At 37.8% G+C, this 27,805-nt stretch overlaps 1 protein-coding gene across 5 annotated transcripts; it reads right to left on the bottom strand.

The window, feature by feature from the left end:
- Positions 1-13: 13 nt before the first annotated feature.
- On the bottom strand, positions 14-27,773 carry igf2bp3 (insulin-like growth factor 2 mRNA binding protein 3). Of its 5 annotated transcripts, none has more exons than XM_084423647.1 (16): positions 26,948-27,773; positions 25,946-26,006; positions 18,866-18,914; positions 10,941-10,992; positions 10,771-10,834; positions 9,476-9,754; positions 8,464-8,598; positions 7,925-8,047; positions 6,703-6,838; positions 6,478-6,612; positions 5,154-5,225; positions 4,164-4,286; positions 3,944-4,018; positions 3,713-3,844; positions 920-1,033; positions 14-576 (listed from the first exon to the last, which is right to left on the bottom strand). In XM_084423647.1, exons 1-16 carry the CDS (start codon positions 27,120-27,122, stop codon positions 478-480), a joined length of 1,824 nt encoding a protein of 607 aa, XP_084279773.1. In that variant the 5' UTR covers positions 27,123-27,773; the 3' UTR covers positions 14-477. The 5 variants fall into 5 exon arrangements, with proteins under 5 accessions (XP_084279773.1, XP_084279774.1, XP_084279775.1 ...); XM_084423648.1 differs by having other exon boundaries at positions 4,164-4,283; XM_084423649.1 differs by lacking the exon at positions 5,154-5,225.
- Positions 27,774-27,805: the final 32 nt, after the last annotated feature.

Genomic DNA, 27,805 nt, shown 5'->3' with positions numbered 1-27,805 from the left:
CCACCTTTCATAATTTTACATATGTATATATATCTATTAATCTATAAAATGCATCAGAATTTATAAAATGCCACTATGGATCACAGGACAGCGTGCGTACTTCAACAATCCTCTTTCCATCTCAAGCCGAAGACCTTAAACCCCACCCCGTGTCACCCATTCCGCACCCCAAAAAAACAGGCTCAAAACGCCTTTTACACTCAAATGCTGCATCTCCCAATGAACTCAAATATCAAAAACTACGTTTAAAGTTTGTCAATTAAGGACTGTGCATTTATCGTATTAAGGCAGGGACTGGGTGGCTGATTTTCCTATGATTTGATTCAAAGAAATTGTGAGGGGAGGGAAGGTGTACACAGTCTCAATGAAACTTCAGGAGGAATGGGTGTAAAAGCAGGCGGGGTTGTAAGGACATTCCCTGACCCCTGAGATGGACGCGTCCCGTGTCCTGTCAGTCTCCGAGAAGACGCGGTGGCTCTATTTCCTCCGGGTGACTGGTGGACCTGTGGCCGAGGGCTTAGGCTGCTGCTGCCGCCTCACCTGAGAGATAATCTCCTGGATCTTCCGCTGAGCCAGCTGAGAGACATGAAAGATAACGGAAAAACACTCAAATCAAAGCGCAAAATAACATAATATCATCACAGTACTTGAGCAATAAATGAAAAAAGGCTGGATGATTGTATACTGGATAAAGCTGTGTGTAAGGCTCAATGAATTATTAAGAATTAAGAAATGATCAAATGTGGCTAAAGTACTTGATCAAAAAATATTGAAATTAATAAAATTTTATATATATATATAAAATTGTAAGTATTATATACATTAACACACTTATTGGGATCAGAGAAATTATTTTACCACCAGAAATTGTCACATTTTAACCATTATTCAGCTCTAGCATGTCTAGTAGCTCAATCACCTGGCTTGCATAGAAGTGGCCTGTGATTTTTACTACTACTTGGTCATTTTCATCAGGCGTCTGGTCCCGCGGGACAACCACCTCTGCACTGGTCAAGTTCTGTAGTTCATTCACCTAAAGACAAACAGAGAAACTCAGTCATTCCTGGGAATCAGTGCCTTTGGTGTCCCCAGTTAAGATTATGATTTTACTGCCTTAAAATATTGAACAATATCAAAGCTGTCTTAATCATAAATAACACCATTTGAACTAAGCATATTGAAGTAGATACATTTGTTTGGGGGGGGGGGGGGGGGGGGGGGGGGCATTTTACAGCATTCTGAACCACCATATAGCCCCATTTTTCCTATGTCCCCAGGTTTGCGTACCCCATTTTCATGTTAAATACAACACATACTATGTGATTTTCCATTAATTTTTTTAACGTTTTTTGGGTATATCAGTATTGAGTTTAATTATTAAATTAATTTTAACAATTACAATAAACATTTTTAGCTTGTCTCTTAATTTATTGTCCACTCTTATTTTTGACTACTTTCTCACTGTCTATTTTTTTATAAATTTTATCTCTGAAATTCAACCCGTTAAATCAGAAGACGTAACAGAGTGGACACCGAGTGTGTATCCGAAGGACAGTGCTTGCTTGCACAGTAGTGTCCCCACTCCCATCAAGACACTGGGGCATTTGGACCCACACAGACCACAGGGTGAGCACCCCCTGCTGGCCTCACTAACAAGTTCCAGCAGCAACCTGGTTTTCCCAGGAGGTCTCCCATCCAGGTACTAACCAGGCTCAACCGTGCTTAGCTTCAGTGGGCAACCTTTGTCTTTTGGGCTACAAATTACAATTCATACATAAAATAAATATATTTTTTGATAACTTAACTGATATGCTTTTTAAAAGGACATGAGTTGTCCAAGACAAAATGTACACATCGCCCATAAATTAGAATCATCAGTATTTTAAAGGGGACCTATTATGCAAAATTCACATTGTTTTTGAACATAAATCCATCCACTCCAATTGTTATTTTCCCCATTAATATGTAACAGCGTCTTAAAGGCTACGCTCACACTGTGAGCCTTAGTGCTTAATTCCGATTTATTGCTCAGATCAGATTTTTTTTTGTATAGTTGTTCACATTGTCATTTTAAATGTGGCCAATTTCAGATTCCAGTATGAACAGATCATGGTCCTGAACTGATTCGCATGCGCAAAATAACAATAAAAAGACGACACGCAGCTCGCTGTTATACGGAAGTAAACAGGGAGGACATTAAAGTACGTGATTACGCGTTTATAGTGTGATCTGCAGTGGAGGCCAGCAAATTTGTGCAGGCAATATATATATATATATATATATAAAAAAAAAACCTAAGATGAGATGATGAAAAGAGCAGAATTTAACATTTCTGATCCGAGGCCTCATGATTTGCTTGTATTTGAAGCTGTTGCTGTAATACCGGTACTTATAAGTTCAGGGACATCACTGTCCTTTCACGGACTTCCTTGACCAACTGTCTTGATAACTTCGGCTAAGCAAAATCTTGGAAGTGGCTCCTATGAGCGCAGAATTGTGACAAATTTAGCTTAAAAGGAGTGTTGTCTAAAGTACCGACTTGGGTACTGAAATTTTAAACGTGACCGGTCCGCTGATAGACGCCTGCGTGTGCTCTCAAACGCTCCTGTGCGTTGATCATTGTAGCCAATCACAGACATACAGTATCCGATGAGCGTGTGAACAATGGCCAATCAGATGAGTTTACGATTCCGCGCTCAAAGAGTCACATTTTTTCAATTTCAGCACCGACTTGGTACTGAAGTCGGTACTTTTGACAACAACTCCTCTAGAGTGACAAAAGTCGCATGAATTCTGACTTATTCACATTAACATCATACACAGCAGTAGGTATTGTATATTATGCTGCTTTCACTTTAATACACACATTTAGTATACACATGTGATTTCTTTCCCCACCGTTTACATTCACATACATAACCGACTGTGTGTGAACTTTGTGCGTTTTTGACAATCTTGTGTGAATGACAGTTTAAGCGCAATAAGACGCGAAAGTGACCTTAGTTTAATACTCACGCGGCGCGTTGTATGACATCCAGCTTTCTATGTGTGGGCTCAGAAAACCATAAATCATAAGTTGGTAGAAGCTTTCAAATCAAATTGAAATCAGAAGCTTTAAAACTCATGGAAATAAACTTCCATGATGAAGAACTGCAATGTCACGTGAGCGTGATCACGATAGAGATTGCCAAAAAAATCTCAGCATCTGTTTGATTTTGATTGAGTATAAAAGGCACGAGCTGTAAAGGCACAGCGCTATAGAGTGGTGCAGGTATGACATAAATTTGTAGGCAAAAACAAGTAATTTTCGTACTTCCGGTTCTATCTTCCCGAAATGATTTTTTTTTTTTAAATGTGTTTTTGGTTAAATGGCTGAAATAAGGTCTGTGGTAACAAGCTCAAGATACTTTCATGTTTTATTCTACCACAAAATACATCAGTATAACCCTCCTCATGATTGTTTTTTAAAGCTGTTATGTATCTTGTACCTGAGCTTGACAAATCATTTTTCAAATGTTTTACATCTCCCTATTATGATTGCACAAAAATATCTTTTAAAAACAGAGTTTGATTTTCTAAATTTTATGATGTCCAAAAGGCACCACATGCCAGGATTGAGCCAGCTATGACCATTGAATGCTGGGAATAAATGCATCTGTAAAGCAAATATGAGCATTGAAAACTTATAAAAAAAAGAAAAGTGCCCGTTTACCGTTTTGCCTCCTTTGCCAATGACTCTGCCAGCGGCGAATGATGGCACTTTTATGTGAGCCTCTAATTTAACCTCCTCCTTCGGTCCAAAAAAGTTCTCCTCTTTTAACTTCCCAAATATACGTCCCTGAGCCTGAGAAAAACAGCAGAGAGAATCAATGCATGAATACACAATCAAATGACTGTATATTCATGCAATGAATTGATTCATAAAACGTCAAAACATTGTTACCTTGAACTGCGCCTCTGGTGGTCCAATAATAATGACCATTCTTTGCTTGGCGTCAACTTCATCAGCAGGTGCAATCTATTGAAGACAAAGTGACAGATCTTAAACTTTAATATTGCATTAGCATGGTAAAAATAACACATCATACCTATAACTATTACGTTTAACAAACAGGATTAGAAAGGAAGATAAAAGATCACAAGTCATTCTTGCGGTCACTCACTTTGATTGACGCACCAGCAAAGCGACTGAGCTGTTTAATGTGCTGGCCCTGCTTGCCGATAATAGCACCAACTGCCAGGGCAGGAATGAAGAGGTGCACGGTTTCTGACTCCATCTGTGACTGCTGACACAAAATACACTCATGAGTTATGATCACACATTTAACACAAAATAAATCTGCTTTTATGCGAGATACATCAAGAGAATATGCCACAAGACAACAACCAACGTCCTAGGAAAAACATTCACTCGCATGGTCAATTAACTAGTCAACTATCAGGGGTCATAACATGAGGAATGAAGACTTTATAGATATATTAATACCCAGCCTATTCAGCAACCAGAAAATCTGCTCACCCAGTTATAGTGAGATAAAACTATTTAACTGATGCAGTTATTTTTATGCTATACGATTACTTTTTAACAGAAGTCCCCAGTCTCAGTCTCAACTTTGTGGCATGCAAAAAAATTATTTTAGAACTTATCACAGGTGCGACCAAACCGCTTGAGCAAACGGTTGCAACTCAATTCACATATGAAGAGGTTTTTATTAAAAGGCACAGCAGTCAGAAAAAAATGATCTAAAATTGAGTCATACAAGTGTAGATTGAGCAAACATTCAACATGAGAACTATTCAGAAAAGCCAAGGGGTGAAAAATAAATCCCCAATAAGCCACTATAGACACAAAATTACACACCTGTGCATTTCATTCTAGTTTTTGGGTTAGTTCAACTCCATGTTATTCATGCCCTTTCAAACTTGACAACGTTCATTCCCACCCATCACAAACACACACACAAAGCACTTTAGGTCTACATCACGTGTTAAACATCTGACCCGCAGTTTTTCTGCATTTCTGTTAGCTGTGGAGGCTGAGCGACGTCCACGGGGCAGCAACTAATCAGGGAGCAGACGTTTGTCCCTTCAGCAAATCCAGTAGCGAGCAGCCAAGCCATGCAGTGCATGGTGGGTAATAAATAAAAACTTACAGAAAAGGCTGTACTGCTGCTGGAGGAGAGCGTAGAGGCCCAAAACGGCACCTCACTCCCAAACACGCTGCACTAAGGAAGAAACATACACATTAACACGCACACTCCCACACACACACTATACAGCCGTGATCAAAAATATAGGCAGTGGCATAAATTGTTACGCAAAGTTTGTCACCTTCTTCACAGCCTTCCTCTGCAACTAACCTACCACAGATCCAAAATTTCTATGTACCGGTAATGATCTTCGAGCCACTTCATTACCACTCTTGTCTTCTTGCTCAAACATGCTGCAAAATGCACGGATCACCAAATTGCTTCTGGATCATTGGGAGAAGTTGCTCTTGCAGGACAATTTGATTCCATTCTTTATTCATGGCAGTGTTTTTGGGCATACTTGTGAGAGAGAGCACGATTCCTTGGATGAAAAGCAACCCCACCCATGGATGGTTTCATGATGCTTCACTGTTGGCGCAACACAGGACTCATGGCTTCTTTTCTGCCCTTCTTGACACCAAGCCATTGTCCAAAAGTCTTCTTCACAACCACCTGCTGCCAATATTGAGAAAGCTCTGCACTGGCGGTAATGTCAAGAACTTGTTCACACTTTCCCATGTACTGATGATATTAGTGAAAATAAGTTAGCTGGTCATTTTGTGCCAGGGCCAAAAATATGAAATAATGAAATTAGGGTTTTGTGAGTTTTTGGGACAATGAGGCCTTTTTGCACATGATCACTCTGCACAATAATCTAGAAACAATGTGAATCAACACCACAACAACTTAAGCAGCAAACAAAGGAAAACTATTTATGTCACTGCCAATAATTTGTCCACGGCTGTAGGCGCCAACTGTGCATATTGCCGTTACATACGTAAATAGTGGTGTCAAAAGTACAGACTCCGGAACCAAGTCGGTACTGAAGTTTTAAAAATGTGACGCTATGAGCGCTGTTGAGCGGAATCGGAAACACCTCTGATTGCCCACTGTGTTCAAACGCTCATCAAATATGTCTGTGATTGGCTACAATGATCAACGCTTCAAAAACATGTTGTATATATACACATCAATGATGATCTTCACCTAGCGCTTACACAGACACACACGGAGCGTTTGAAAGCAGACGTCTATCAGTGGACTGGTCCGCTGCTCGACAGCGCTCAAAGAGTCACATTTTTTTAATTGTAGTACCGACTTGGTACCAAAGTCAGCACTTTTGACAACACTATACGTACATTTAACACGCTGTCAACTTGCATAAGTGTACACCAAACATACATCTCTCACACACACAAATACACACAATTATATCTAATTTTGTTACCCCAAAAGATTGATAGCCAGCTTGAGCCCCTGCAGGAGGTCCTGATACCACAGAGGGTGACATCCCTCCACCCGCTGCACCGGGAAAAATACCCAACGCGTTTAGATTGAGCCCTGGAATCAGGTTAGATTGTAGCTAGAGGAATAAAAGGGCAGATATTTTGTTGTTGTGCTGTATGCAATCTCAGATGAAAATGAATCCATAATGATATCATTGCAGACTTACATGCATGGCAGCTACGTCATTCTCGTAGGACTCACGGATTTTCTTCATGACTTCTTCTTCTGCTTTTGAGCAAGCATCTAATGTACCCTTAACAGTAATGGTGCGCTCTGGGTTATACAAGGTCAGATCCTGCAGACTAGGATTGGAGGGATATGGAAAGAAAGATAAAGAAACATGAAGTAGCTCTGTTAATACAAATATATGCTAAAGAAATCTAGTGTTATATATTAACTAAAACTATTAAAAATAATTGATCGTAGAAATAAAGCTGAAGAAAAATGTATATATTTTTTAATTCATCATATATATATATATATATATATATATATATATATATATATATATATATATATATATATATATATATATATATATATATATATATATATATATATATATATATATATATATATATATATATATATATATATATATATATATATATATATATATATATATATATATATATATATATATATATATATATAAAAAATTACCAATATTGTCATGGCTTAAGTTAAATTAGTACTAAAATGCCTAAAACAAATAAAGCCAAATATAAAAATGACAAATGCAAAAATTACTGAAAAAAACTAAAATAAAAAACAAAAATAAAAGCCAATTCAAAATATCAATAAATCCTATAATAGTATCTAATTAATACTAGAATAACACTAAAGATAACCAGTAGAAGCAAAGCGAAAACACACCAAGTTAAGTCCTTTGGTAAAGTGGCATAGACGGAGTCATCAACCTTAGACATGTGTGCCAAAAGAGGCAACCAGTCACACGCGAGTGATAAAAGTGAGAAAGAGGCATAATTTAGTAATATATAATAATAAAATAATAAAAACCTAAATTCCCTTGCATTTGAAGGTCAAACTACCACTTGAAGTAACAGTCCTCATTATTTTGCAGCCTACATTATTTAGTAATATGCTGGATGGAGTCCAAACACTCCAACTGAACTGTGCAGCATGGATAAACCCATTGGACAAGTTAAATGCATATTCAGTGGGTCACACAGTGTATATCTGAGAATGTTGCCTCGAGCAAAGTTTTAAAACAATGATCTCTGCAGAATAAATGACATCTTCGGAAGTTGGTATAGTACCGAATAAAGATTCAACCCGGTGTACATGATTTATTCATGTCATGGTGCATGCTGGGAAACATAACCAAGCAAACAGACCTTAAGGTATAAAGATAAAAAAATACTTACGGTGAGATTGTGATCTTTGTGTCAGTATCTTGTTCAATTTTCTTCAAGTTGCGTCCTTCCTTTCCAATCAGACGGCCGACAAAATTATTATGAGCCAAGATCTTTAGAGGGATTTCCTCAGTGCTGTGTATATGGAGGGCATAATGGGTTTAATGTGACTAAATGTGCAACATTGAGTGTAAATGACTATAGTTGTGTCCTACATGATACACTGTACACAATGTACTTGTGCACTATGCACTTAACCGTGTAGTGTATGAATTCTATATGGATATTTTGTCTGACAGCCCCTCTCCCTCCGCTATGTAATTAAAGCTGCAACTTTTCTGTCAATTTCATCCGGGGATTTAAAGTGCACTTTTGGGAATTTTCAGTGAGAACTACTCGCACTATTTACACTACAAAACGTCATAGAATAGTGCACAAGTACGCAAATTGGGACACACCGCCCGTCTGGGAAGTTTGTGTAACAGTGTAGTATGACTACACTATAAAGGGATCAACAGAAACAGAATGACAGAGTTTGTATATCATCGCACATTTTAGTGTCAATTGCCTCTTTCTGCATGATCTCCATGATGTTTCGACAGGCAGAACTGCATCCCTCTGGAGTGGAGTGAACAGTGATGGGCTTCTCCGCAGCCCCTGCATTCTCCTTACGATGGATATCAATCCTGTGTGCACATACACAATAGGTTATCAACTTGTTAGAGCAGTCTGACCAACGCTGGGTTCCCATCCCAAACGCAAGGATGTATTAAATAGACCGAAGGTGACAGGTAAAGACATTCATAATGTTACAAAAGATTTCCATTTAAAACAAATACAGTTCTTTTGAACTTCTATTCAAAAGAATACTGAAAAAAAGTCTCACGGTTTCCACAAAAAAGTAGTTAAACGTTTTTCATCGTTGATAAGAAATGTTACTTGAGTATAGCATATTAGAATGATTTCTAAAGGATCATGTGGCAATGAAGACTCGAGTAATAGTTGCTGAAAATTCAGTTTTGCCATGACAGAATTATTATTATTTTTAATATATTAACATGAAAAGATACGACTTGGATATTAATTTTGAGCAACATGTACTGAAAAAATAAATAAAAAAAATCGTACAAACCCCAAACGTTTGATTGGTATTGTAAGTACATTTGCACAATCGGAAACCATTAAAATCATATCTACATCATCTACAGAGGGTGGCCAATATTGGCCAATATTTTTTTCTAACCACTTAAGTTGTACATATAAATTACGCATCAAGCAGTGGTTACACTTACATTTTTTAAAATCTTTAATGCATCAATTTGGAGAGTGATTTTATAATTTTATTAAATACATTGATTTATTTAATCAAATTCTTCAATCATCGAGAATACAACTTTACATACCAGTTTATTAAAATCTTTTGCAATATAGGATTTAATGAAATCGAACTGATCAGAGCAAATAGGCTCAGTGTTGAGTGTAAATGTTGTAATGTTAATATGTGGTGCTTGTGCGCATTGTGAAACGGGACTGTTTACAAGTACGTACACAGAGTATTCTTACTTTGAGTGAGTCTGCTTGGTTATGTTGCGGATGGTAGCACCTTCCTTGCCAATAATAGCTCCTACAAACTGGGTGGGCACCAAAATGCGTAGAGGCACGTCTGACTGTAGTTTAGGTCTCGCGCCCAGATTGGGAGAGCCTTGACGAGGCGGTCCGCGCGAGTTAAAACCTCTCCTGCCGCCCACGGCAGGGGTATCTGCTGTAGCCGTCTCATCTGGGATATAGGAAACCTTTAGTGCGTAGTTCTCCATAAGGAAGCCATTTAATTTGTCCAATGCTCTGGAAAAGTGAGCGCAGAGGAAACATTAACTTACTAACGTGAACAGATCTTTTTATTTAAGAACTCATTTTTAAAAATCATGTTGCATTTAGAAGTTATATTTCAGTGAAAAGACCAAAGCAATGCTACTTTTATAAACAAATATCCCACTTTTATGTGTGGGATATTATGCTTAGTTGAATAAAAAATAAAACTGGGCCTCATTAATGAATGCAATTCTGCATTTCAGCAAAATATTAATTACATTATTGCATAAACACGTTTGAAAATGTAAAAAGTTTTTGGTTTAACTACCCCTTTAAACAGATTGGCTCTTGCTGATTTGGAACAAATTAAAATAGTACAAGTATAAAAACAATTGCTGAAAATAAGATGGGCCTCATTTATAAAAGCATTTAGTAAATATACATAATTACATTTTTGCCCAATTTGTCGCAATTCAATGTAACAGTTTATACAAAAATAGTTTTAATGAACATTCCATGAATGAGGCCCAATGTTTTGCAAAACAACAATTTTTTATTCAATATTGGCCATTTTCGGGGAATAGCCCTGGCGACTGAGACAAAGGGCATGAAATCTGCTTTTCAGCTTCCTTCTCAAACAGGACACATGCAAAACGTATGCTCTTCAACTCCCCATCGGTTTCGCTTAAGGCTTAGACATGATGTAATGCCAGAGCCCTTTAAAGCCACCAAATCTTTCATTGACATCCACTAGCGGATGGTAACAGGAACTCCCTATTGTGTGCAAACAATTGCAGAAGATTCTTTTATCCAAGCCTTTCCATTCATTTACCAGAGGCTTCTTCACCAACCCCTGTGACCGCTCTGCAGTTCAACTAATCAAACAGTAGGTGGCACTGAATGAGTTATTATAATTGCTGAATAAATCCCAATAGCAGTGCATGTGTAACCGACAGTCTCACATTTCACTGCGAGACGTGGGACAGAGATGCACTGGAGGGGGTGGGGTGGTGACCGAGTCGGCCGAATCCGAGGCAGATGATACTCACTCTCTGGCTTGGTCCTTGGCGGCATATCGCACATTGACTACAGCAGTCTCCGTGTCAGTGTTGACTGAAGATGGAATAGAAAGGAGGAAGACAGAAGGGGAGAGAATTAACTAATCTTTTAATATATGGATTACTACTTAAGTGACAATCTGCTGAAGAGCACACCCTACCTTGTTCACAGCTCTCCACTGTGCCGTACTGGGCTAACAACCCGTCCAAAACCTGTTGGTGAAGACAAGTAACAAACCTTCAGAATAAGATTAATGGTGTAAGAGACTGGAGGTAGAGCTCCAAGAAATAACCAAATAGTCTAAGTAATGGGGTCAAAAATATTGAACGGTTGAAGTTAAGAGTTGACCCAAAAACCATTCACTCACCCAAACCGGCATGACTTTTTCTTCTGTGTCAGAAGAAATGGTTGCTTCTGAACCATTTTTATTTTTTAAAACAAAACCAAACAAAAAAAAGCCATTAGCTTTTGTGTTGCTCAGAAGAAAGTCACACAGGTTTGGAACAGATGAGGGAGTGTAAATGACAACATACATTTTTCTTCAATATACATAGTCACTGCAGTTAATGAAACAAAATGACAACAGAGCTTTCATATTGCGATGTTAATCTGAAATGGAAAAAGAACTTTGCATGCGTCAGTTGGCTTAGATTAAGGGGTTAAAGTGGAATAAATGGGATATATGATTGGAAGTCACTACATCACTAGAGAGAAGTCTGTTTTAACTGGAATGTCCAGTTGTGACAAACTACCTTTTTTTTTTTCTTTTTTTTTTAAACACCCACACGGATAAATTGTTCACGATAAGATCTATAACATGCATTCTGAAAATAAATGTTCATGTTGACTTTAAGCAGTTTGCCTCTTAATGATTTGGATCTTGAAGGGGTCTTGATCAAAGATTTGAACTCAAAAGCACACTTAGCTTTTGTGGAATCTTATACTTTAAAAACATGATATCCTCTCCAAATAAATAAATAAAGATAAAAAGCACTGTTTTACACCTCATTTGCCACAGTTCTTCGCTTCCACCACTCCTGATCTTAAGGAGGCGTGCAGGCTAACACTGAACATGGGTAAAAGGAAGCCTACAGGCTTTCACACACACCAGCCCCCTATACGTCACACATATAAATGCCCCAAACCACCGCCACTTCCCTTCTCCATTACAAGCAGTCCTATTGGTTGGCGTGTGCGTTACTATGGAATTCCCAGCAGCCATTGTGCATCTCTAGTCATTGGCTACATAACCAGTCAGTCATTGAGTCCAGGCCAATAAGACGAAGCTTCCTTCAGTCGGGTGAAAGAGAAAGGGGGTGTGGTTGGCTTTCAGACAACATGCAGTGACGGGAAAGGTGGGGGGGGAGTGGAGAGTGGGGTTGATCTACACATTCTGGGCGTCCGCACATGGAGCAGGCCTGTAGCTAGACGGGGCAGCAGGTTAAAATCCAGCCCCGGCTAAGCTCGCCTGAGCTTGGTCACACAGCAAAATGCACATCCCCAAAGCTACGCCATCACAGATAACACACACACACACTCCAAGATCTCAACATGTGCCCACAGTAACAAGACAATACACATACCTTCTAACTGAACACAAATGGCAGGTCAAACTCAAAGAAAAGCAAAGGGAGAGATTAAATAACTAAATCTCGCTTAAGTAGGTACTTGACATTTTTTCAGCCTGACATCATGTGACTGCCGATTCATTTTGAGCTGAAATAAGAGAAGGAAATTTAATGCACTATAAATTAAGTTTATTTGCAAGTGCATGGGAAATAAAACAATTAGACAAGGTCCAATTTTTTTTTTTACTAACTTTTGGTTCATGCCAAGTTGATACACCTATCTGAATACAAATACAGCATATCCAACTAAATGCTTGTGGTTTTAAAAATAGTACATCCGAAATTCTCTCAAATTATTTATTGAGATGTACTGCTGAAAAAGTACTTTTAAAATAATAAAATGCTTTTATTCAGCAAGGATAATTAAATTGATCAAGTGATAGTAAAGACAAATATATACACACTTCAAACGAAAAAAAAAGAATGAGTTTCTTCAGCAACAAATTAGCATATAAAATTAATTTCTGAAGGATCATGGAACATTGTGGACTGAATGTCTGTCAAAAACTCAGCTTTGCCACTAGAGAAATAAAGTACATTTGAAATAATATTAAAATGGAAAAGTTATTTAAAATTGTAACAATGTTGCACAATATTACTGTATTTCGGTTAAATAAATGCAGCTTTGGAGAGCATAAGAGAATTTTTTTTTTTACTTTTGAACAGTACACTAAAATAATGACTTCTTATCTAGCTTTCTTTCACAAATGGATTACAGGCTAAAATAAATAATAAATAAAATGAGCCTTTATGACCTTTACAATTGACTTTTAATCTGCCAAACTGAGAGGCTAATTCACCATGGGTCCCCTCTGGAATTTATGGCTTTTTAGCATAGCGGTTTCAGTTTTTAGTTTTTTTCTCCAAAAAAAAAAGAAAAAAAGTCTGTGATAAACACCACTTTAAAAGACTCATGCTTTGTTCTAAAACAAATGACAATCATACTTCAAAAGTGAATTTTAAAGCATTTACTACATAGTTGATTTTTTTTTAACTACATTTCTTGGAGTATTACATAAGTTACAACATGGGGATTTACAATGGTTCGCTTTGTCAAGCACAGAAACTCACATACTTGTGGTAGTCGTAGCAACTTATAGGACAAAATGTGAAGGTATCTACAAGTCTTAAAGTCACTGGAAATTCCCATGGAAGCCCATGGTTCAAATGATCATTGTCTTCCGGGTTAATGGACTACAAACAGATTAGTATTATCCAGCAACAGAGCTTACCGCCACAGGGCAAAACCTGAGCAGACATGATTCATCAGATGGATCATAAATACTTCAGCAAAATTCTGCTGCGGAAAACATGAACAGCCTTATAGAATATCTGAATGACGCAAAATTTACAGAAGTTTCATTTTATATACACGTTTAACATTAATGGTGATATTTGCAGTGCTAACAGCCCACCCCCAACAAATTTCTCAAATTCAGCCCTAACTGCTTAAAACGTACAGAATACATACAAAAGTTTTGCAGATTACATCAGCCTTTTAAATAGATACTTTATAATAAGTTGACAACATCCCATTCACTTTACTGATAGATTGTTAAAGAATTCCATCAATTCAGTTCCATCCATTTGCATACTGAATTGTGATTGTAAGAAAACCAATCTGTGTGCCTATTATCTATTCAGGGAAGACATATTTCATTTTTCACATATGAGACAATGAGGCCACGAGGAGTTAAAGTCTGCTGTATCGGTGTATTGATCAAAACACACACACACACACACACACTTCCAGGTGACAAACTCTGGAAAATATTAATAAATACATGTTTAATTATAATAATTAAACCGGTTTAAATGGTCATAATGTTCTATAACCCATTTAAGAAACATTTCCCCCAGAATATTCTCTTAAGAGAATACATCATTCTTAATGTCTTCTCTTTTTTTCTTTAAAAATGTGCCTAACCTGAGTATGGATCAAAGCTACTTCAACACGAAAAGGTAACAAAGCATGTGGCCATTTAAATAGGAGATTTTTACACAGCTGTGCAAAGAAATTGAAACTAAATTCAGGGGTAATAATGATACACTTTTAAAAGCTGAACTGTTTTGAAATTGACATGGTATTAAAATTAAAAATGTTAGGGAGAGAAAAACAAAAACTCACTTACACACCAATTAGTTTCTGTTCTCAGTCTACACCAGACACAATTACGTACAATTTCAGAGAAAAGTGGTTCTTAAGTCGAATAAAACACTGTTCAAGTTTTACAGCATCTTTTAGGAACCTTTAAGCAAAAATATTAAGCTAAAAAATATTAACCCTAAAGACTACTATATACATTTCTAAGGCCTCAATTCAGCATAAATCACAATTTCGCTGAAACACCTGTTGTTCACAATCTACTACATGCCTTATGACTGATAGTTTATACTTCATCACATGAAGGTGTTTATTTTCTTTTACTTGATAATACAAGTATCGTTTTAAAGTGAAATCTTTACAGATTTGTATAAAGTATACGCAAGAATAAATTTACTTTAAAAACACATACTGGACAAAAGCAACTCCAGTTTACTTGATTATTCTTACTACCAACCATAAAAAACAAACAAAAAAAACATTGTATTTAAAGAAAGATACATCAGGCTTTTGAGGACTGTTTTTTTGTACATTTGCCCCACAATAAAAAACTAAAATAAAATACGGAGCTTTGATCATAAAACTAACCATTTAATGCCATGTTAGCATCAGGGCTATTTATATGACAAACACAAGGTAAACAATCCATGCCATTTAAAATACTATATTGAACATTTCAACTTGACAATATTTTCTGGTAGCATCATAAAAATTACAGTCCAACAGAACATGTTTACCAGTCAAAGGACCATGGCAAGAGTCAAAGGAGGAGCTTCGCCTTTCGATAGAAATCCACATGCGAGTCTTGAGTGACCCAGTCAAGATGACTTGGTCAGGTCTTTTTTATCCTGGGCTTTCTTTCATAGAGTTGATTATTTTTATATTAATTCCATTCCATCTGCCACTTGTTAGTGACGTATAAGCTAATTAATGGTCTGGATTCAGAAGGTGGTATTTGATATTTCCAGGTCAGCCACGTCCCAGAACCCAGAAAAATATCAAATTAAAGTTTTCCTTCTGTAAAAGCTCTAGTTTAGTTCAAATTTCAATCTCAAAGTGGTCGGTCTTTATAGATTCAAGAGCTTGAAGACAAGACATTGAGTCGGAGGCAATTAAACAGTCTTGACCCTTCTCAACAGCAACGCTCGAGTCTGAGCTGTGATGATTGAGCTTCGGTCCGGAATATGAATACCAATACCATATTGTTGATCCCCCATTACTGTTGCTGCAGATACACTGCATTCCCTGATGGATCAAAGACCAATAACAGTTCTATGTAGTGGAAGTGAACCTAAAGAAAGTAAGACATATTATTGGAAGATATAAAATGACAACTGATATATGCACTTTTTGCAAGTAGTCTGCTATATAGATAAATATCTAATTGATTTACATTTACAAGCGATCAGAATTGAATCTTTTTGGACATTATATACAAGCAACTGCATATTGCCAACAAATGTAATATTTTTGCTGAGTCTGGACCTCTGCTGCTTTCCTCAAGTATGAAGTCCATATTCTACGATCATACTATGAGAGCCATAAAAACCTAACGTATCAATTAAATTATGATACTCCAAACGTGCTTTTTTAAAACCTTAATATTTTTGCCTATAGGTGCAATAAACTATTACAATACTTTGTTTTTCAGACTTATTTCATATATCAGGCTTTTCAGGTTTACTTACATCAACATAATTCATAATATTGTCAAGGAACACTTTAGTAATCATGATCGATACATATTGATATAGCCTTTAAAATCAGAAAAAATCAGCCAAAAAAAACACTTCATATATTATAGCTTTGTTTTACTGTGACTGCAAACAATCCCAGTAGACTTTATTTACTCATTTTACCTGTAATAAAATATGCAAAAGAACTGCTGCAAACAAGAATAAGTGATGCTAATGATACAGTGTGCAGTGATTATGCAGTAATTATTCTTACATTTGATTATTCAATTTCTGTACGTCTTACTTGAATGCTTCTGATAAACAGATGTAAATGAAAAAAAGTAAAGCACTCTTTATTTACTTTTTTCTTATATTGTTTTAGCTCTACTGCTTGTTTTTTTGCATCTTTGTTCTTATTTCTAATAAAATAAAATAAATAATTATTAATAAGAATTGGGAAAAGATGCATTATGAAGCGCCGAGAATCATTTTATAATCTAATTGTTATTCTCCAAGCCATAATTGGTTCAGGAGGCAAGTGAAGATTCACACCTCTTAAATAATAATAATAATAATAATAATAATAATAATAATTAGGGATGCACCGAATATTCGGCCACCGAAATTTTTCGGCCGAAAATGGCCCAAAAGTGCATTTTCGGTTTTCGGCCGAAAGACTTTTATCACCGAAACAATACGGCCGAAATGTTGTGATGACGCAAACAGCAGACACCGCGACCTGCACGTGCTTGTCTGAAGCAACATTACATAGCTGCGGTGTGGACGTATTTAAATATATCTAAGAGTGACCCACGGACAGCGATTTTCAAAACACAGACATCCCAAGTCTTCCGGAAGTTCCGGGAGTCTCCCGCGTATTGATACCGGCTCCCTAATGCCCGCAAATTAGTTTAAATCTCCCGGAATCGCGAGCGAGCATGAGCGCGCATACGTAGCGCGCGCGGCAGAGAGAGGGAGCGAGAGACCTTTGCGTGTGTGTGCAGAGCAGCCGTCATTTCTCAGAGGTTTACCTGAGCTGTTTATGGTTTTTGCAACTCACGTCCATGAGCATATAACTGCAGATATTATTTTGGGCTATGGCAGTATTGACCTAAATGCACTTTGTTTTTATGAGAGAACATTTCATTTTTAAACCTTTCTCCAGGCCAGTAGGCTTTTACATTATTATTTAATGTACACATGAGTGGGGTCAAGTTAAACATTTAATTTTATACTTTGCAAATGCTAAATAAATATTTGCATAAAATTTTAATGGATTTATTCTTTGAAACTTTAATATTAATTTATGCAATTGCAATGCCTTGATTTTAGTAAACTTAGTACACAGTCATAGCCATAAATGCAATGGTACTAACAATAATTGGCATAATTTCTTTCGGTGTTTCGGTTTTCGGTTTTCGGCCTTGGTTTCCTCTTTTTCGGTTTTCGGTTTCGGCCAAGAATTTTCATTTCGGTGCATCCCTAATAATAATAATAATAATAATAATCCATTATTAACCATTAGCAGGTTTTGCACAAACACACATATACATATACACACACACACAGCAGTTCTATTAAAGCTTATTATATTGAGTTGGCTAGGGGAAAAAAAAGAAACCACACACACAGAAAGCTCCCTATGTTGCTGACTAAATCTATGATGGAAATCACAGCGAGTCGCCATTTTAATTGTAGTTATTGTCGACTCTAATGTTTCTTTAAATCATTACATTTAATCCAACATCAAAGAGGCAATGACCTACTACTGTAATAATACATTTAAATGAAACTGGTAGTTGAGAAGCCCCCTACCCAGCACCCCCAAAAGCTGGGGAAACAACGCAGTTTTGAATCTGAACTGATTCCTATGATCAGAGCACTTTTGTAGACTTCTGTAAGGCTATGTTCACGAGCAGCCATGTAAACTTGCAAGAATGGAGCGAGAAAGAGGGATACGCAAAACGAGCATGTCATGCACGCTTTCAAAGGGTCAGTGAGATCTTGTCTCAAGCTCAGATGAGAGGCAGGGGGGCAAAGAGCAGCGTACTGATCACTTCTACAGATAGTTTGATCTGATAAGTGAAAGACAAGAATAATGGGTTAGTAGGTGTAAAGGGGATTTTTTTAACTGAACATCATATGCTTTTACTAGATCTGTTCTAGACTGGCACCCACACTATACTAATCAAGAAAATAAAATTATCCCCATCCATCTTGTGAGATAACGGCACAAATCAGGACATTTTTAAATGCAAATTTTTTAATGCTGAGTATTTTAGATCCAAATCTTTCTTCAAAGCAATTTTTGTAACTCTACATCACATGACGAGGCTTCCCGAAGCTCAAACCTCACACACAAGTCACACACCTCTAAAATGAACATACACAACAGGCTACTTCCCAAAAAGCCGTTTGAAACATCTGATAAATATGAAGGATAAATATGAAGGATAAATATGAAGGATAATTACTTAAAACACAAGGCCCGAGATGTCAAATTCTAGGACATTACTCAGGAGGGCTGCTGGCTTAAATAATAGTGCTGCTGAGGCGTGGTGGTGAGCCAGCAAGTCACAGTATGGCTTCAACACCACACCTCATACAAGGCCCTTCACCTCAGAGGAGGAAAGAAAGAGAGATAGAGAAAAAGAAAAAGAGAGAGAAAGAGACTTACTTCCCACTGCATGTGAGGGGGGATATTCCTGATCTGCAGCTTGCAGCTCCTGGAAAAAAAGAGAGGGGTCATTGTAATACAATAAAAATACAAATTTAAACTTGCACTCTGAAATAGGCTTTTTCCCCCCTACAAATCAATGTAGTAATTGTCAATTTCTATACATTTTCCATTTCTTAGTTGAGACTTGTCACCAGAAGTCCTTCCACTTCCCACTTTGGGTTCCACGAAAGGAAATTACTGGTAAATTAAAGCTAGATTGTGTCCAATCAAACAGCCTCTCTTACACAGCAAATAGAAAAAGGGTTTGATCTTGAAAACAAATTAGGTTTATTTAAGCTACATAATCTCCCATAGATGGAGTTTTAGTAATTCTAAAGACCTCAGTTTCAATATGTAGACCTCCAAACACCAATGTATTGCAAATACATGCATTAGCTGTTCCTTCATAACTCAAAGAAATTATATGACTATATGGTACATGTAATTGGAGATTAGGGATCCAGTTAGGGGCAATATTAGCAAACATAAGTAACTCATCAGACAAGAGGGAAGCAAGCTAGTGGTTGTGTGAGCCATTGATACAGGATAGCAAAAAGACATACCCGGAGTCCATCAACTGGAACAAACACAACCTGGGATTTGTTGTATTAGGAAATTAAGATACCTAACGTAAACCAGTCTCCTACTACAACCGAGTCTGAAATTGGGGTTTATAAATCAAGATAATTGATACAGAAAGGTTGCCCATCCTTCTCATGGAACTATATGTGAAGGAGGTAATCAGCTACAGTGTAGAAAATGGTGAAAGTCCAACGACTTAAGTGTACATAACAGTTGGTTTGTAAGTACATTACAGCCACAGAAAGGGGACAGTAAACCTGTTCAAATAGGTAGAAAAGGCTCAGGCCTTTTAAAAGGCTTTTTGACAGTGGTTTCCTTTAAAACGCATTTAATACAGTCACCTTGAAGTCTCCGAAAGTCTCAATCAATCATCTCAAAAGGTCCCTAGCTTTTCGTAGAGCAGCATGAAAACTTAAAGGTAAAAAAATAAAAAATAAAACTCTTACCAATGTCTGAACACCTTGCTGACTCATGTATCGATTTAAACACCCTTAGTCAAGAGAATTCTAGTTACTATTTAACATGTACATGATCAGAGCCAGATGTGTTTTAATTAGCCTTCAGTTGTAGATGCAATTGATTTTGCATATATAGCAGATAGATAAAACCTGACTATACAATATGTCATTATGTCTGAGATGTTTGGCATATTGCCACATGCCTTGATTTCACAAACGCTGACATGTAGATAATTAGATAACGTAGGGTGAACTTAAAGGTGGTTTTATATAATGGACAAGCTTGATTCAAACATTATACCATAGGTCAGGGTTCCCCAAATCTTGGCCTAGAGAGTTTAGCTCCAACCCTGATCAAACACACCTTAGAAAGCTAATCAAGTTCTTAAAAAAAAAGAAAAAAAAGAGCACAGGTAGGCGAGTTTGATCTAAACTCATAACACAACACAAAGAAATTCATAACACCACACTGTCTACAATACCAACTGGTCAGAGACTACAACCAAATCCATTATGAATGAACCATTTTGTCAATAATGTAAAGAATTTGTCAGTTAGCTTTTGAGGAAGACACCTGTAGCAGTCAAGAACTCTGACAGGGTATTTAATGTTTACATTACTACGAGTACAAAGACAACTTGGCTACAATCCTAACATAAACTGCACAAATGAATTATTCCATAAAAAAAAAAAAAAAATACTGATGGCCTACGCTTTTTCTTCAGATTCATTTAGAAATGACAGCATTTCTCAGATTTATACAGAGCCAGTAAATATCAGTCGGCACTGTAAAATCAATTTTAATGGTGGTATAGATTTTAAAGACCAGTACTTTTATTTTAATATAGGTTTCAATAATAATGTGTATGTTTTGGTGTAGCGATTGTGAAAGATCTATAACTGGCCACTTGACTTTACACGGCTCCAAAGTTCAGGGTCTGTATACTTGCGTATTTACACGCTAACATTAACAAGAACAGAATGTACAGAGGACATGGGAACAAACAAGCCTCTACCTGAACAGGTAGACACACTCCCTCTCTCAAACACACACGTTTTACACATGTACATAGACTGGGGCCTAAATAGTAAGTAATAAAAGGGGACTCGCAGGACACTGGTGTTCAAGAAACTGACTCACCATAATAGAGTAATCAATGTCGATGCACATAGGTGCTTAAAGCAAACAGGTGTGTATCAACAGTTCTGATGGCTTTATAAACTCAATGGTTGATCGGGATTTTTTATTTAGTGTATTGTGCTCTAATTACTGGCTATCGAAATGTCAGCTTTCACCTCCGTAAAAGACAGTAAACCACCAACCCCAAAAAAGCAACAACAACAAAAAAAAAACATCTTTTGTGCAAGTTGTTTTAATGACAGTGAAACAACAGATGGAGGATCTTGTTTTAACAGCAATGTCTTTGCTGCAAAAAAAAAAAAAAGTTACGAATTGAGCAGTTTTCAAGCTGAATTTATGATTATTCATTTAGACAAAAAACAAACAAAATTTGCATATTTTCTCCATTTCCTGTTATGTAGATTGTACAGTAACAAATTTAAATAGCACTACATGAATATCTAAATAATTCTCTGATTCAGGACTTTGTACAGTAACAACAGCACTACATTACTATCTAAACAATTTTCTTTCTGATTCAGGACTATGTAGCAACTATTTTCAAAAATAGAAATAAATAAATTCAAAATGGTCATACCATAATGCCTCTGCAAATTGGAACAAGCTTGGATATAATATTTGGACATACACTGCCACCATTAACTCCTGCAACAATTTTTGACCTTTTAATTTGTTGTTTTACCTTGAAATTGACAAGTTCAAATACTCACTGACACATTAACTCTTAAACTTAAAGCATGTTAAAAAAAAACTAGACTGTCTATCCTAGCTTTGTAACGCTAAATGGAGTAAGGCCTAGAGATGAAGTTGTGCATGGTGTAAGGGACATTTGCACTCATGAAGAGTGTACATGTCAAGAGGGGAACAATCACTGGGAATCTCAGGAATGATCAAAATGCATCACAACTTGCATTCAACATCTGTGTGATTCCTGGACATGTTTTCCCCAGCGTGTCTGTGGTGTGAAAAAATCCAAGGCAGCGCAATCCAAATTTGATTTTTGTAACCAGTGAGGCAAAAATACCACAGGTAGTTCAGGGCTTATGCTAACATCTAACAGGGAAAAGCTCCTATAGAGAAAACAAACTGATATAAAAAATAATTTTGAGCTTAAAGTCATGGGTTAAGAGTGATACTACACACAACACGAGAAGCCGTCCATGCTTCACTAAAAATCCACTGTGGCTGTAAGCTCTGACAGAATTACGTAACCTAAAACAGCAATATACACATTCAAAATTAAATCTACTAAAAAGGAACAGACACAATAAAGAAAACATTAGCACTCAACTGAATGAACAGAGACATATGCGAGACCAGAGAGGGGGGGCGGGGGATGGGGGGGGCAAGGCCAATAGTATAGCATTAACTGGGGTGAGTGAATTAAAAATCATTTTTAAAAAAAGAAGGAAAAAAAAAGAACCAAAAGCCATTTCTTAAGCCTTTACGTTCACTTAAAACCAACTTTAGCGGAAAGTACAGCCGTACGACATTCCAGGTTTGACATACGAATTAAACACTTCCCTTTTCTTTTCAGGAATTTGGTGGGATTGGTGTGCTTTTCCAGTCCAGGTCTGCATTCCAGTGGGAATGCATTATGGAATGTTCTCCTACAGCAGATTAAGCTATAGGAGCAAGAGGGGAGTGTGTGTGTGTGTGTGTGTGTGTGTGTGTGTGTGTGTTGGAGGTTAAGACGGGGGTGGGGTGTTAGTGCCCCATTTCAGGGTAACAAACTCTCTCTACCCCAGGGGGTGGGGTCTGGTTACCATGGCAACATGTTAGCCTACAGACAAGAAAGGAAAAAAGGGTTGGGGGTTTGGTTGTGACGTAAAGGAAGTAGAGGGCATCTTCATCTACTTCAAAATCCAACGGACATGCAACAACTGTCTCTGTGTGTACACGTGTAAGAACATACATAGCACAATGAGGGGATTGGGGTAGACGTCCCAACACAAACACTCCTGGAGGAACCAGGAAACACGGCTGCATATCGTTCACAAGCCCGTGACTCAATCACAAGAACCCAAAATTCTGTCTGAATCAAGACACTTCAATATTTAGGTTTTATACTCACTAGTTCATAAGAGTAAAAAGACAAAAAAAGAGAACATTTCAACCATAGTTGATATTATTGCAGAAGTTAAACAAAATAACATCAAATAGAAAATAAAATTTATAAAATTACCACTAAATGTATTAGCACAAAAAAAAAAAAAAATAGCAGCTACACATTGTGTGACTTGAAATTCCAAAGTAGGGGAAGGTTTTCAACCATACACCAATTAAATAAGAACTTTTTATGCTGTATGGGACACTTTACATTATATTAGTGAAACCATTTTTGTTTCTTTTTTTTTTTACATTTAAGCCAAAAAAAAATTTTAACCAAAGTAAAAAGAAAGCCAAATATCTAGGAATATTTTCTTCCCAACTTGCAATCGGTATAGATTTTTTTTTTTTTTAAAGTAACATTAAGAATAGCGAATTTCAGCACTGTAATATTGATAAAATAAAATAAAAAGACCACACAAAGGTTAAAAAAAAAAATTTCCACACACAACAGAGTATCTGTTCTAGCTGAAGACCCTTTTCCCCCACTCTCTTTTCCAGTTGGGGCCCCCCTTCAAGCGTCACACACACACACACACACACACACGTGTGCATGCACACACACGCATACAGCGCAAGCTCTGAGTGAAAACGGCTAGTAATCAAGAGGAAGCTACAAAATGAAAGATGGCGTATGAAACTAAACTTTTAAAGGCCAATGGGTTGTCCATGCAGACCCCCGCTAAGCTCACGTTGTCCACACAAGACTGGTTAAAGTCTGACTGGTCATCATGTTGTTATGTATGAAACATTTTAACTATGCTACAAAATTACAATTCTGAATTAAAAGGGAAAAAAATAATAATCCAGCCTAAATGTTGAGGTGAATAATACTGAATATTTACAAAAATAATTAAGTCCTGTGTACATACAGCCTTGTACACGTTGCCACCCTGACCACACTAAAGCTCTCAGAAAACGGCTCCATAGCATGCACAGCACCCCTTGATACACACACACACGAGAGAGAGAGCTAAGGGGCCAAACTTTACCCAAATCTTATGTTTTGTGTGTGTGTGTGTGTGTGTAAAGGTGGGCAGGGCCTAAGCCGAGACTCTCATGATAGAATGCAAGATCACTCCCATCATGCATTTCACTATACTTAACTCTCATTGGTTCGCAGTTCAAACCAACTTTACATACACAACCTCTGACCTGGTCCTATCAGCAAGTAGGCTATAGCACATGTGCAGCACACACACAATGAGCATTACACACTTAAATTATAGTTTTTCTATAATTTACACACAAAACTCAGCATATTAAGCCATAGTTTGACACATGGTTAGTGGATAAAAATTAAATGGCAACCAAACGGCTTGCATGTCACCAATAGTTTAACATTAGCTGTCCCTCCTTAATTTAAAAGAAATTAACTTAACATGCGTTTAACCAGTACGAGAAAAAAAAAAATTCTAAATAAAGTAATCAAACACTACGTAGCATTTATTTGAATTAAACGTTTTAAACGCTTAAATGCAACGTCTTTAATTAAACAAATATAAATGTGGGCTATATCGCGTAAAATCTATGTGTAAACTGCGTTGATTTTTGCCTGAGCAATCAATATTAAAAACACTACACGCTAGTTATTAATAAAAACACAGTAGCTATGCCAAGGAATTGTGTAGCCTACGTAAAGGCCTCATTATACTTCTGCGTCGGACATACGCCGGAGCCTATACGCCGTAGGCAACGTGTTGGTTTTAATTTATACTTCTGTGTTGTTGTCCGCGTTGACGCGCACCTGGGGAGCATGAAACCCCGAGGGAGGGGTTCTGGCAGACCAATCACAGCGCTTGTGTCCGCGTAGAATTGACGCGTTGTTACATTTTTGGAGAGGTGCACGTCAGGGTACGCCGAAGGGTACGCGCGCTACACACAGCCTACGACGTAGCTACGGCGGCAGTTCGACGCAGAAGTATAAAACAGGCTTAAGGCGGACGTATATTGAAAATAAGGCGAATATTCATTATAGCCTATCGTGTCGTTACGTCAACTTAATGATTAAAATAAAACGGCAACCCAATCGTACACGGTTGGTATACAGTGCTTTGTGGGTTACACCGGGTCTTAATAGGTACAGTTCCTGTGAAACCACAAACCAGTTTTGTGACAAGACCTCGACCCTTGCAGTCCACACGCGCTGAGGAGTCCATCTCGTGCCTGAGCAGCGCGAGGAGGGGAAGAGGGGGCGGAAGCACTGAGTGAGCGGCATGACTGAATAGTAGTTTCTTCTTAAATGGACGCCACTGCAAGCATGGCTCCATTAATGCACATTCATGTGCGGTCTCATTTTTACGTTTGTGTTCTCACGTTGGACACCGTGCTACGTTCCTTGCTACATTTTGTCAAGGCCTAAAGGCCCAGTAATATGTGAACTCAGCACATCAAGGGCCTCTGATTTGTTACAAAAACCCACATTCCGCACACTGGCATGGAGGTTCAACCAGTAGCTTACACACCTTATTTTGTTACTAAACACACCGGCAGATTTATATTTAATGCAGATGCATGAAACACCGTCACCATGCACCCTAATAATGCATTTAGCTTGCAAATAACAGTTTGAATGATCATATGAACGAAAACAAACCAAATGAGTCATTTGAAAGAATAAAAACAACAAGAATCCCACTTTAAAAGCAGGGCTACAGTGGACAGAAATGTTGAGGTATTAATTCAAAACAAAAACGTGGATTCAATTTCAACGTAGATGAAATTGCGAAATTTACAAATGAATCTTACCTTTGTCGTTTAGGGACAGAGTGCTCCACTTCTAAGACTTTTCCGTGGAGTTCTACTTTCCCTGAAAAATATTAATTGTATTTTAATAAATCACATTCTTATTTCAAACAAAATGTCTATTATGTGTCAAATGTTTACAATGTACGAAAGTGCAAAAAAAATAAAATTCCTATTTTTGTTACGTGTACAGAAACTACACTGACATGTAGGCTACTAAATTTCCACGACATCTTTAAGCAAAATCGGATTTTAATTTTTTTTTTTTTTTAAAGATCATGCATACAAATTCCCAGAGGTTAAACATGGAAGGCAAATTTGCCCCACGCTTGCGCTAAGGCCTCAGCCACGAGCAGCGAGACACTGACTTGTTTTGGAAAAATCACGAAAATGTCCACTGACTTATACGTTCCATTTACAGCAAATATTGCAGCCTTTACACAATTTACACTCATCCCAAACATAAATCAACCCATATTCTGGAGACGAGGGGAGTAGTCGAAAGGCCTACAAGCCACCAATGCAACCCAACCACCTGGTGTTCTAGAGCAGCTAGCGATAAAAGTGATACAATTTTACAATGGCAAAGTTCGAAGACGACCAATTCTGAGTAACATTCAGTTCACATTCAGAAAGTGCTCCACGAGCTGCGAGCTGCGTTTAAAAACCACACCAAACATGAAGACAATTTTAATTCAAATAAATAATATGTGCAACCACTCGCCACTTGGACACAGCATTTCACATTTCGCCCTGGTTAGACAAGCAACGCTACAACTTTGATGGACACTTGCCGTTCAGTTATTTTGGTTCTAAAGCGAGACTTGGCGTTCTCGACGAGTAAAGCCCGTGGTTTAAAAAACTGAAAGTGAATATTCAACACTTGCTCAATCTACGTGCACATCCCTGCTTTGCATAGGCATTTAATTGTTAAACGCGGCCGTTGCGTGTGCATTGTAATTCATATGGAGGGTGGACAAAATCACATTCGGATAAAAGTCTCACCTGAAAGAGTGTCAATGGCCCTCATCGCTACCTTTTCGTCGGGGCAATCCACAAACGCGTAGCCACTTTTTACGAGAAAGGGTGCACTGAAAGGTATCTTCCACTGCTCAAAGATACTTTCCAAGTCCAGCGCGCTCGCCTGCTCGCTCACGTTCCCAATGTAAAGCTTATTCATTTTGTTGTATACAAAAAAAGAGCGACCGTGTTGCAGAGGGGCAGCCCTTTATCGCGTCGCTCGGATGGGCAGTGTTTGGAGAGAGAACCGCACTGTCGCTCAGCGGAGGGTCTGGGAGTGTTCTCCCAATCACTCCAAGCTACTGAGATATTTGATGGACGAGATCGCCGCCGTGGTTGCGCGCACTCGCGTTTCCTCTTGATTTAAACGAGCTGAATTATTTATTCCGTCAGTCACCTCTGCGAGGCAAGGGCTAGGAGGAAACCAGAGAAAGTTTCTTTATTCTTTGGCGATGCGACTAAATTGTCAGACACGTTTGTGTAGGCACCGCCTCTCAATAACATCAAGAAAACGGAAAACAAAAAAACCCTAAGTTCTGCCTTTTTCAATGAGCCACGTGTTCAAACTACAAATCAGTCCTGCACGTGAGGTGTCCCGGTTGCTCAATTAAGTGTCGGATTGGGGGAAAATGGCACAGGGATGACTGGGGTGGGGGGAGAGAGAGAGAGAGAGAGAGAGAGAGAAAGAGAGAGAGAGAGAGAGAGAGAGAGAGTGCATTTGCAGGGATCCCGTGCAAAGCTAGCTGTACTCGTTGTACCGTTCAATGATATTCCGTTCGGTGGACTTTTCTCTACTAATGCAATTCTGCGCTCTTATTGGTTGTTGTTGGAGTTGTAAAGAGG

This window comes from Rutilus rutilus, assembly GCF_951802725.1.
Source record: "Rutilus rutilus genome assembly, chromosome: 11".
In the NCBI taxonomy this organism is placed as follows: domain Eukaryota; kingdom Metazoa; phylum Chordata; class Actinopteri; order Cypriniformes; family Leuciscidae; genus Rutilus; species Rutilus rutilus.
Note: the sequence above shows the minus strand (reverse complement) of the source record. Positions and strands in the feature narration are given on the sequence as shown.

What these genes read in the sequence shown, in the direction of transcription:
- igf2bp3 (XM_084423647.1), bottom strand. Translation starts at nt 27,122, where the DNA reads ATGAATAAGCTTTACATTGGGAACGTGAGCGAGCAGGCGAGCGCGCTG. An exon ending in ACAAAGATCACAATCTCACC is followed by an intron (nt 6,839 to 7,924) that starts GTAAGTATTTTT and finishes CTCCAATCCTAG; the next exon opens with TCTGCAGGATCTGACCTTGT. An exon ending in TTGCTGGTGCGTCAATCAAA is followed by an intron (nt 4,019 to 4,163) that starts GTGAGTGACCGC and finishes TGTCTTCAATAG; the next exon opens with ATTGCACCTGCTGATGAAGT.